The sequence below is a fragment of the Arachis hypogaea genome, chromosome 16 (assembly GCF_003086295.3).
Source record: "Arachis hypogaea cultivar Tifrunner chromosome 16, arahy.Tifrunner.gnm2.J5K5, whole genome shotgun sequence".
NCBI lineage: Eukaryota > Viridiplantae > Streptophyta > Magnoliopsida > Fabales > Fabaceae > Arachis > Arachis hypogaea.
In genome coordinates this window covers 144215399-144226473 of record NC_092051.1, presented here as the reverse complement: position 1 = coordinate 144226473, position 11075 = coordinate 144215399, and the positions used below count along the sequence as shown (strand labels likewise).

The 11075-nt window shown below is 33.3% G+C and overlaps 1 protein-coding gene across 1 annotated transcript; it reads left to right on the top strand.

The window, feature by feature from the left end:
• Positions 1-3432: 3432 nt before the first annotated feature.
• LOC112697468 (CRC domain-containing protein TSO1) lies at positions 3433-9389 on the top strand. Its single transcript, XM_025750652.3, has 11 exons — positions 3433-3702; positions 4536-4693; positions 4777-5257; positions 5381-5512; positions 6240-6811; positions 6913-6987; positions 7064-7247; positions 7334-7432; positions 7516-7582; positions 8118-8274; positions 8397-9389. Exons 1-11 carry the CDS (start codon positions 3607-3609, stop codon positions 9109-9111), a joined length of 2736 nt encoding a protein of 911 aa, XP_025606437.1. The 5' UTR covers positions 3433-3606; the 3' UTR covers positions 9112-9389.
• The last annotated feature ends 1686 nt before the right edge of the window (positions 9390-11075 follow it).

The window sequence follows — 11075 nt, the reverse complement described above, 5'->3', positions numbered from 1 at the left end:
AAGTCTTTGTAGTTCTTCCTACTTCTTCGTAATTGTTCGTTCTAATTTATTTTTTCATTAAAATAGTTCAGATTTGTTTTAATCACCAGCAAATTGAATATTTTAATTTTTTTATTTTTAGTACTCATTTTTATATTTTAATTTTTATATTTTTTATTATATTTTTTATTTATATGATAAATATTTTTATATTATTTATGTAGTGTTCTGATTTCTTATGTTATATTTTTATGAGTTTTTTTATCATTTACTATACTATTTTTTATATGTATATTTTTTATGAAATCTTTTTTTTTTATTTTTGTTTGGCTTTGTTCATATGATTTTTTATTTATTTTATTGTCTTTCTTTTATTCATATGACAAATGTTGTTGACTTCTTTTATGATATTTTTATTATTTTTTTGCTCATATGAATTCTTTTTTTTTTCCTATCCTTTACTGCATTGTATTTAGGTTGTGTATAAAATTTTTTTATTTTTTTATTTGATTTTATTCATACAAATTTTATTTATTTTTTATTGTATTTTTTTGTTCATATAATATATAATGTTGATTTTATGGAATTTTTATTATTTTTGATCTGTATGATTTTTTTCCATTTTTTGATGTACTCTATTTTTGTTTTGTATTAATTTTTATATTCTTTATTCTGACCTTGTAAAATTTGTAATTATAATTATTATATATTACGTTTATTATCAAAATTTTGTATAATATAAATTATGATCCTATAAAAAAGGATAAAATAAATAAAAAATTAATTATAAGTAACAATAAAGCCATAAATAATGAAAATTTATAGTCCAAAATAATACTAAATTAAAGAGTACTAACAGTACTAAAAAAATTATAAAATATTTTTTTTTGTTTGACATTATAAAATTTATAGTACTCTCTTTCATATTTTTATTTTTATTGTATTTATTTTATTTATATGATAAATATTTTTTATATTATTTTTATTAGTGTTCTGATTTTACATATATATAAAAAAATTATTTAAACTGATGTCTCTTTTAGTAATTTTTCATCTAAAAATAATTTTGAGTAGTATAATCCAAATAACAATTATTTTACTACAATCAATTTTGATATAAAGATTGCCAAAAATAAATCACGTTAATCCAAACTAACTTTTCATCAAAATCAATTTTACAAAAATCAATTTTATGCAAACTCTCATTTACAAACGGTAATCCAAACAATACTTAGTCACCTAACGTGCTCCATATCTACGTCCTATATCAAGATCATCTCATGATGATAACCTGAAATTATATTATGTTGGCATAATAGCTTACTAAAATAGTAACCATTCACGCAGACAATGAACAAATGATCTGAACAAGTGGCCCACGGATAAACTCGCGTTGATAAATTTTTCACCGTTGTAGATCACCAATGGCTGTACTGCGTCAATATATTCTTCAATTTCAATTAGGAAACAGAGAGCAAGTGCGATGGTTTCAATTGAAGGACAATTCTGGGGGAATGACACTGACACTCCGTCATCTTCTTCCTGATGCTCAAACCATGCTAGAATTTCTTTCCTTAAGGATCAACATTTGTAAGAAGTCTTCACGATTTTGGGTAGCTGATTCTGCAAAGCCACAACATGCCTTTGATATAACATTATCAGTTGAAAACAAAGGTTCATTTGTTCGGAGCATGATTTGGGGAAGAAACAAAAATTGAATTTTTAATAGTTTAGTAAATTATACAATTATCCATTTTGGGCTATAATTTAATTATCAATAGTTTAACTATAGTTAACATAATCACCAATTAGAGAGTGACATGTCACAGAGGGTAATATACATGTTATTATCGGAAGGGTAGAGTAGAATTTACCATATAATAATTACAACTAACAAAATATATCATATGAACAAAAAAATTATAATAAAAAGTAAATAAAATTTATATAAATAAAAAAATAAAAAAATTTATACATAACATAAATATAGTACAATAAAAAATAAAAAAATAATTTATATAAACAAAAAATAATAAAAATTAAAAAATACAATAAAAATATAACAATAGAAAATTAAAAAAATAACATCAGAATACTAAAAAAAACATAAAAATCAAAATATGAAAGAGAGAACTAAAAAATAATAAAAAAAAATAAAATCTTTAAATTGTCAGTGATAGAAACAAATATGAAAGAGTTTGATGAAAAAAACAAAATCTATAACGAAAGAACATGAACTTACAAAGAACTACTGTGAAATAATGTGGTTATGGACATCCTTTTCATAGAAGAAATGAGGGGTACAGTTGGTAGATATGAATTAAATTTCTTACCTAATTCCTCCAAGGATAGTTAATCTTCCCAACGTGAACGCAGAAGTTTAAATTTTTAGCTTCACCTAACGTACGTTCAGAGATAAAAGCACTTCTGGGTTAGAGGTTATAAAAAATTGCGAAACATAACAATGAGACGTTCAAGATGTTCAAACGAGCTTTTTTACTCCTCAACGTAAATCCCAAACACACATTGTATATTTTGGAAACAAAACTTTATAATAGATAATTTATTTAAGAAATTCTCAACCCAACTACCTTTATTTTTATTATCCATCTAGCTCAATGTTTTTATATGAAGTAATGATTGTACCTTCCTCTTCGTGAACTCTCTCTTGTTTTTGTCATTCTTTACACATAGTCACTGCATCCACTTCGGACTTATAATTTTTTATCATCATTCTTGGGTCAAGTTGCTACTTCATTTTATTATTCTTCTTGCCAAATTCTACACTTTATTGGTTGCTCAATCTCGCCTCTTCCGTTGTGGTTGATTTATATTGCAAGGTATATACTATATACATAACAATTTTCTATGTTCATAGTTATTCATTTTCAACTCTTTCCAGGTCTCAAATAACTCCTTAGTATTATTTGTCCTTAGTAACTCTATTCATAGATGAATCTGCTAAGTTACCAAAAATGTTCATTGACTATAATTGTACAAGCTCATCTAGAATTCTCATCACTTTTTTTTTAAAAATAAGTTGGTTGTGAATACTTCATCTGTATTATATTCTTACGAGTTTGTATTCTTATTATTTGTTCATCATATTTTTTTTTGCATAAAATGATATTCGAATCTTCAATTTTTGTTTAAGTGAACTAGTAACTAGTAAGTTAACTACTAGACCGATTCAGATTGATTAGGAAAAAAATATTTGATAAAAACCTAAAGATTACTTTTGTTTATTTTTTTTTTAACTCGGACTAACCTAAAGAGGCCCAGACCGATCCGGCCCAAATATGAGAAGAAGCTAAGAAGGAATGGAGTTGAATTCCCGCCCGCATTTTAAATGCCCGCCCTTGCACACTTACGTTACTTGGCAGTCGCATTTCACGCTCCACACACACAAAAAACAAAATCTGATATAAAGTCTTCACGAATAATAATAATAATAATAACAAAAATAATAATAAAAAAAACAAACAAATTAATCGCGGAGAACAGAGATTTTATTCTGTAGAGAAAAAGAGAACAATGATGCAGTGAGAGTGAGAGTAGAGAGGGTCAAAGCAAGTAAGAAGAAGAAGAAGAAGAAGAAGAAGAAGAGGAAGTTATTTTGTTATTGGTATGATCATGGAATCTCCAGAACCTTCGAAGAACAATGCAACTTCTTCGGCCTCCACAATCAATGCCGTCGCCATCAATGACTCCCCTCAAGTTCAAGTATAATTCACTCCCTAATTTCGTCATTTCTTTTTAATTTGTTATTGACCTCAAGTACAATTACAACATCTTTTTTAATTTTTATTTTCTGCTCTTTAATTAGGGCTTTGAAGCCCTCTGAATTTAGGGGGTGCTAAATTATCGTTTCTGACTTGCTGGAAATGTTGGTGGCTCGAGTTATAGGGTTTTCTCTGTTGATTTTCTAAGTGATTGGCATGGCTAATTTTAGTATTTTGAAGGTCTAATTCCCAGTGGGTGAGTTGGACTTTTGGTGAGGGATAATTCAAAGCATATTTTTGGAGTTTAGGTTAATTAGGTTGATTAGTATGATGTGATGGTGCTTTTAATTTTGATTATGCCTTTTTCTTTGGTTCATTTTGTTGCTACTAGCTATGCCATCAGATTACTTGTCTGTGCTCAAGTTAGTAGTTTATAAACCATTGCTGCTTTTTAGTAGATTTTTATATTTTTTGTACCTCTTTAGGTTTGAGTTCAGTTATTCTAATAAATTATTGCATACACCTGAATTTTAAGGTTTTCAAATTCTAAATGAAATGTTTTCTAGAAGGGTCTTTTTCCTCGGCCATGGTGTTAGTAATAAGACCATCAAGACCAGGATTCATTGAAGGACTACTATACGATTACATTGTGCTTTGTGTCATAGATATGGATTCTTGGTATTTGCCTCTTTGGTCCTTGTCCTGATCCTTGCGCATAAATTTATATCTACATGTGTCTGAAGTAATTTAATTAAAATTTAATGGACTCTGTTGGATTATTTCATTTTCTTTTTCAGTACGACAGAAATTAATTGTGTTCTTTTCCAATTCCAGGAATCACCCTTTTTCAGGTTTGTAAACAACTTATCTCCTATAAAGCAACCTGCCAAGGCTTCTCATGTGGCACAAGGCTTCGTTGGACTCAATTCTCCGCCTCTTGTATTCACATCACCGCGTATTAGTTGTCACCGTGAAACACACTTATTGGAAAGGTTTGTGACTTAAACTGTGCTCATTTTCGTTGCCATTATTGGCAATGCATTTGCTGTTTGTTGACCAATTTTGTTCATATCAGACCTTCAGGTGCTCAGTCATCAAGTCGATCAGAATCTCAAAGTGACAATAGAGGCAAGTTAATTGAAGCTCCTGGGGATTCTGCGAAATCAACTGCTGAACTGCCACTTGCAGGGGAGTTTATAACTGAAACTGTGAAGGATTTTGATGTCAAAAATGATGCAACTACCCAACACTGCAGTCCGCCGCCATCTGTTGATAAATATCTGGTTGATCCTGTGGATATTGATCAAATGTACTCTGTCAACCCAGATGAGAAACAATCTAATGATACTGAATCATCTCTGAGTAACTTAGCTCAATCAAAGAAAAGCATATCAGAAGTTGACAGCAAAGATGATCCTTGTGATAAAGCAGATAAACCTTTGATTTTGTTAGAGAAAGTTGATAAGGCTCAAACAGGGCCAGCATATGTTGAAGGGCATGATCAAGTAACAGGGGAGAAAAATGATGTTTTAATGGCTTTGCACAAGCGCATGAAGGTAGAGCCTACTTTTTGCTGATGTAGTCCCTGCTAATGTTAATGCATTCTAGTCTTTCTTGTATGTTACTTTATTGTTGATCCACAAGGTATTAAGATTCAGCGTGCTGGAAATGAACTGCAGGATGATAATGACTGTACATCTCAGTTGCTTCCCGAACAGAATCTGCAGGATGTTAAAGATTGGGAAGATTGCGATGAGATGGTGTCAACCTCACATGTAGGTGCTGAGAACGTGTCACAAGATGCTTCTGAGGTATTTGTCTAACTTCTTTTTTATAGTTTATCATAATCCTCCTGAGGCAGCTTGTGTGTGATTTTGTCTATTTATTTTCTTTGTCATTTCACACTTCTTTTCCTTTCCCGCTATCTGTTGCTTATTCATGTTATGTTCATTTCACAGTCTCATATCTGATTTGTACTTTATTGACACTCTTTGAAAATTTTGTGCTTTGCCATCTGGTTTGTTTATGAAACTTTGCATGCATCATGGCAGGATTTATTTTAAGGAAATTAGCAGCAGTGGTATACTTCATATCTCCATATCTCCATATCTCTGTGGCAGATGGGTAACTAAAAAAATATCCCATTTTTTGCTTTTGTGCTTATTAGTCGGTACCTGTGTTGGAACTCTGAAAATTTTGTGAATGGTTTGGATTAAATTGTAGAAGTCCAAGTGAGATCTCACGTTATGTTTTAGGGTACTCTTGAGTTTTGGGTAAGCATTTTCTTTATCTATCTTTGAGCGTACAAAATATTGAGAACTCTTAACCATTTGCTTGCTTTTAATAGGTTTTAGTCATGTGGGGTGATACTACTGTGGCCTAGGTTGCATTAGAACACTTGACAAGTGATTTATCTATCGTAGAAAATTCTTAGCACAAAAAGTTGCAGTTTGATTCTCATGAACTTGCACTTTTTCTTCTTTTCTTTTGGGTTTTGTTCTAGTCTATAATAATTATTACCGTCAAACGTCAATGCAGGTTACTCTAAAGCATCATGGCCTTCGTAGACGGTGTCTACAATTTGAGGAGGCTGCATCTAATGCTCGTGGAAGTGATAAATCTTGTATGAAATCAAATGCAGCTCCAATCAAAATAAAAATGGTCAAGCTGTCTGAACCTGGCACTTCTTCCTTGTTTCCTCAAAGATGTAGTGGAAACTCAACTGTGACATGTCCCAAGCCATCAGGCATTGGATTGCATTTAAATAGCATTGTAAATGCTATGCCTCCTGGTTGTGCTGCAACTACAGGTATTAGATCATCAGATTGTTTACAAGGGAAGAAATCTGCATTGATTAGTATAAATAAAGTGGAGAACATGAAGGGACGCCTAACTTCATCAAATATAGATGGGCAATCATTAATTGATAGTGGAAATGAGAGCCAAGCCAACATTTCCTCACTACCTGTAGATTCTTTCATTTCTGGGTCTCATAGCCCTACAGAACCTGTTGCTATATGTCCTGAAAGTCTCCATGATAAGAGGAAACTAAGCCCTACAGGTGACGGATATCCTGAGGAATCAAAGCAACCTAGCCCGAGCAAGAAAAAGTCAGTTTTTAACTTTTTATTTTCTTTCTTGTATCTCACACACAGATGTGCACACATAAATATTTTGTATTTGAATTTGGTTACTTAATTCATTTGTTTAGGAAGAGAGCATCAAGCAACAATGATGATAATGGCTGTAAAAGGTGCAACTGTAAAAAGAGTAAATGTTTGAAACTGTAAGTAAATTTCTATATTTGCTTTGGCATATCTCAGGATGCAGTAGCTGTATATTCTGATTTGATCGGTTTGCAGTTATTGTGATTGTTTTGCTGCTGGAATCTATTGCGCTGATGATTGTTCTTGCCAAAGCTGCTTGAATAGACCAGAGTATGAAAATAAAGTTATTGAAACAAGGAAACAAATTGAATCCCGTAATCCTCTTGCATTTCTTCCCAAGATTGTCCCTCAATCCACTGATCGTCCATCAAATAATATGGTACAAAATCTTTGTGTACTGTGTTTCACTTTTGTAGTTGTCTTTTGATTTCAGCAATGAATTGATTGATTAATGTGCCGTTGCAGGAGGATGCAATTCTGATGACACCTTCATCAGCCAGGCACAAAAGAGGTTGCAATTGCAAAAGGTCAATGTGTCAGAAAAAATATTGTGAATGTTATCAGGTTGCATATACATTATAACATAATAATTCCACACCAGTTTCCTCTCCCATATCTACTAATATTTAATTTTATATTTAAAAAAGGCTGGTGTCGGATGCTCTAGCGGATGCCGATGTGAGGGATGTAAGAATGTTTATGGCACAAAAGAAGGTTAGAGTTTATATTATGAATAAACTTTTCTCAATTCTTAATACATCACAATGTATGCTTTTGTGTAATCTCTACTGTATAAAGGGGTTGAGACAAACAAACTTCCATTATCACAATTCATTTCAAATTTCGTCCTCAATGTATTTTCAAAATAATTACAAGGTATGGCAGTTAGAAGTGTTTTTAATATAAAAAAATAAATCACTAGAAGTTATGAGAAGTTAGAATAAAGAATAAAGATTACAATATATGATAAACAAACAAAAAAATAGAAATTTTATAATTAACACAAACGAAGATATTGTGGATTGATAGGCATGGTGCCTAATCCACTAGTAGTAATAGTAAGTAGAATGCTATGAAATGATATTCAAAAGTTTTGGTAGCATGGTTTCTTTCTTTTTTTCAAATTTTGTTTTCCCCCCCTCATCCCCACTGATATGGAATTGATTCAGGAGAATATGAAATTGAGCCCAATGTGCTTAATAGTGAAAGACCATGTGATGCACATCCTTTTTTGGTTTTAAAACTGCAGATTATGTTGCAAGGGATCATGTTTTCAATAAAGAAAGGATGGGTAGCAGGATTGAAAATGAACCAGATGGTGCTTTTCTCAACAAACTGGAAATGGTGGCAAGCAAGTCAGATTTGTTCCATGTCTCACCTATAACGCCATCATTGCAATGCTCTGAGTAAGACTTGCTTTCACCACAAATCCTTTTGCATATTTTATAGGATAGGAATTTACAATACTGATTACATACTTCCTGATGTTTTTACTTTGTTTTTTCATTGGCCCTGTCCATTTGTTCAGCCAAGGAAAGGAGGCTGCAAAATTCGGACTTCATTCTGGACAGCATCTACCCTCCTCTGAAACTAATGTTGATATGCTTCCCTCAAGTGCAAATTATAACAAGTCTCTGGAGAACTCGCAGAGTGTTCTTGCAAACCTGGAAACAGATGAGATGTTGGAAACTGCTTCCTATGATTGGCAAGTGGATTGCAGCGATGTAATGGATCAATCATCACCATGTGATTTGGTTGCTAACATACTTCAGGATACTCCCTTGTCAAATCCTGAATCAATGTCAAGTGCTTCACTGTTCACATCTAGTACAAAGGAGTGCGGAAACATTCCTCTATCCCAATCACAAGGACGCATTCGCCTAATATCCGGGAGCTCTCTTCGTTGGCGTGGTTCACCAAATACCCCAAGGGCTAGATTAGGTGTAAAACACCTTCAGTCTCTTGATTCTGAAAGCAGACTCTTCGACATAATGGAAGATGAAACACCAGATGTATTGAAGGAAGGTTTAACACCCACCAAGTCTGTGAAAGCAAATTCCCCAAACCAGAAGCAAGTTTCTCCTCCCCATAGTCGTCTACGCGGACTTGGTTCAAGCTCCTCTGGAGGCTTCAGAACTGGCAGGAAATTTATACTGAAATCTGTTCCTTCCTTTCCCCCATTGACACCTTGTGTTGAATCCAGAGATAATAGCAGTGAAGACTTAGGTAACAATGCCAAGTAACTGATTCCCAAAACCAAAAGTTTTCCCTCAATGTGAATGTCATGAGAAGATTTATGTAATCTGGTATGATTGCTAGCATCTTTTCTGGTATGAGCATGGTACAAAGTTCTGTATTTCTCTCTCTTTGCCCTCCTTTTTAGTTCTTTTTATTTGGTGCTGTGTTCTGGTGTATCTAATGTGTCCCAATATTACAGTTTAAGTGACACATCTAGCTGTGCCAAACAGGTTCAGAAGACTTATTTTATGAACTATCAGTGCAAAGTTTGAAGTTGTCTGTATCACCTGTGCAGTATTATTTTAGCCATTTGGAAAAGTTTTTACCTGGAAAAACAGATTCTACTTGATTTTTTATTCTCTGGATTCTCATTTTAAGGTAAGGTGTCCATTTCAATTCACCTAAACAAAACCTGGTGTTAATTTCATAGAAACCACAAAATAGGCAGAGATAAAAGGAAAATTATGTGTATTGATAATACTCAAAGGAGAAGATAATGCATAATTTGAAAGAAACTCTCATTAGATCACTATAGCAGCTCTCACTCTCCTAAGCTATTCCAGATAAATGCTTGAATCCCCCTCTCTCACCCACTCATACATTAGCCTCTCACCTCACTTCCAATGCCTCCAATCAAAACCTTTTCTTATGGGATGAACTTATTCAGGGTAAACTAACCATGAGTTAGCTAGATAAATGCCACTGTAAGAATGGCAATTACACCTAATGATGTAGCCATACGAAGGTTCCTAAGAGTAGCTACGAACGTGATGTCGTTAAAGAGCCCTTTCTAGTTTCTACTTTCTAGTGTAGTGTGTGAATTAGGGCGTATGTGCAATATATAACCAAAAATAATTGTTAGATAAATCTGGCCCAATAAGGCCTTTTAAATAAAGGAACGCCTGACCTAGGGCCAACATTCTTGGAGCTCACTTTGATCTGATCCCTATCTACCAAACGGATTGGGTTCGTCTTGTTTCGCTGTAACTCGATCTGATATGTGCAAGCCAGCTTCAAAGCCTCGATGCAAGAATCTTTATTCTTAGACTGTCAAGTCAGGAATATGCTTACACCAACCCTTAACCACCTATGATTCAGAATCCTTCATAACAAGGGTAGTATTAGATCAAGGATATTTCCACTTTGTGGAAGCAACTTGGTACATAAGACCTCAAATCCAACTTTGCAAGAACACGTTCCAACTCAGACTTGGCCTTTTCAACAACATACAAATGACAATTGGTGGGACATTCCAGTACGGACAAAGGATATGAGCCTACAAATAACACTCGATGCCCGACCTACGAGATCGATCATTCAGTGGGAACAGTGTTACTGTTACACCTGACCCAGTAAGGCCTTCCCACAGAGAAAAATCTAACCTAAGAACTGATTGGGTCAGTCTTACCCCGATGAAACTTGACCCGACTTGGTGCGCAAACTAGCTACAAAGCCTCGAGCGGGAATCTCTCTCTAACTTGGAGATCAAGCTCTCCAAGTCCAACCCCTACAATCAAGTGGTTACTAACACAATTTAGCTTCCAAGTTAGTAATTGCCATTCTCTCTTAAAAGAACTCCTAAAGACGTGATCACAATCTTCATTTCCCCCTTTTCAATTTTATCCTTTGGAAGCCAAACAATATCAACATTACGTCAGCCTATTAGTATACCACGTTAATTAATTTTAATGTCCATGCACTCGTTATCAATCAGATTTTTTTTTTGGATAAAATCAACTTTTGTCTTTTGCACAGTAGGTGCAAAATAATTGGAAAACATGAACTTCGATATAATCACATATGGGATCAGATCAAAATTGTGTGTAATATTTAAATGTTAATATCCTAATTCAATTTGGCTGAAATTACCCAATAAGAGTTATAAATAAGTTGTTTGACGTCGTTCATCTCTCCCTGGCTATATATGATATTCGAATTTGGATTTGGCTTGGATACGCCTTGTAGTACA

Excerpts from the sequence above, each read along its gene's own strand:
- LOC112697468 (XM_025750652.3), top strand. The coding sequence starts at position 3,607 with ATGATCATGGAATCTCCAGAACCTTCGAAGAACAATGCAACTTCTTCG. Across the intron at positions 7,433-7,515 it reads AATATTGTGAATGTTATCAG|GCTGGTGTCGGATGCTCTAG; the intron begins GTTGCATATACA and ends TATTTAAAAAAG. Across the intron at positions 7,583-8,117 it reads TGTTTATGGCACAAAAGAAG|ATTATGTTGCAAGGGATCAT; the intron begins GTTAGAGTTTAT and ends TTAAAACTGCAG.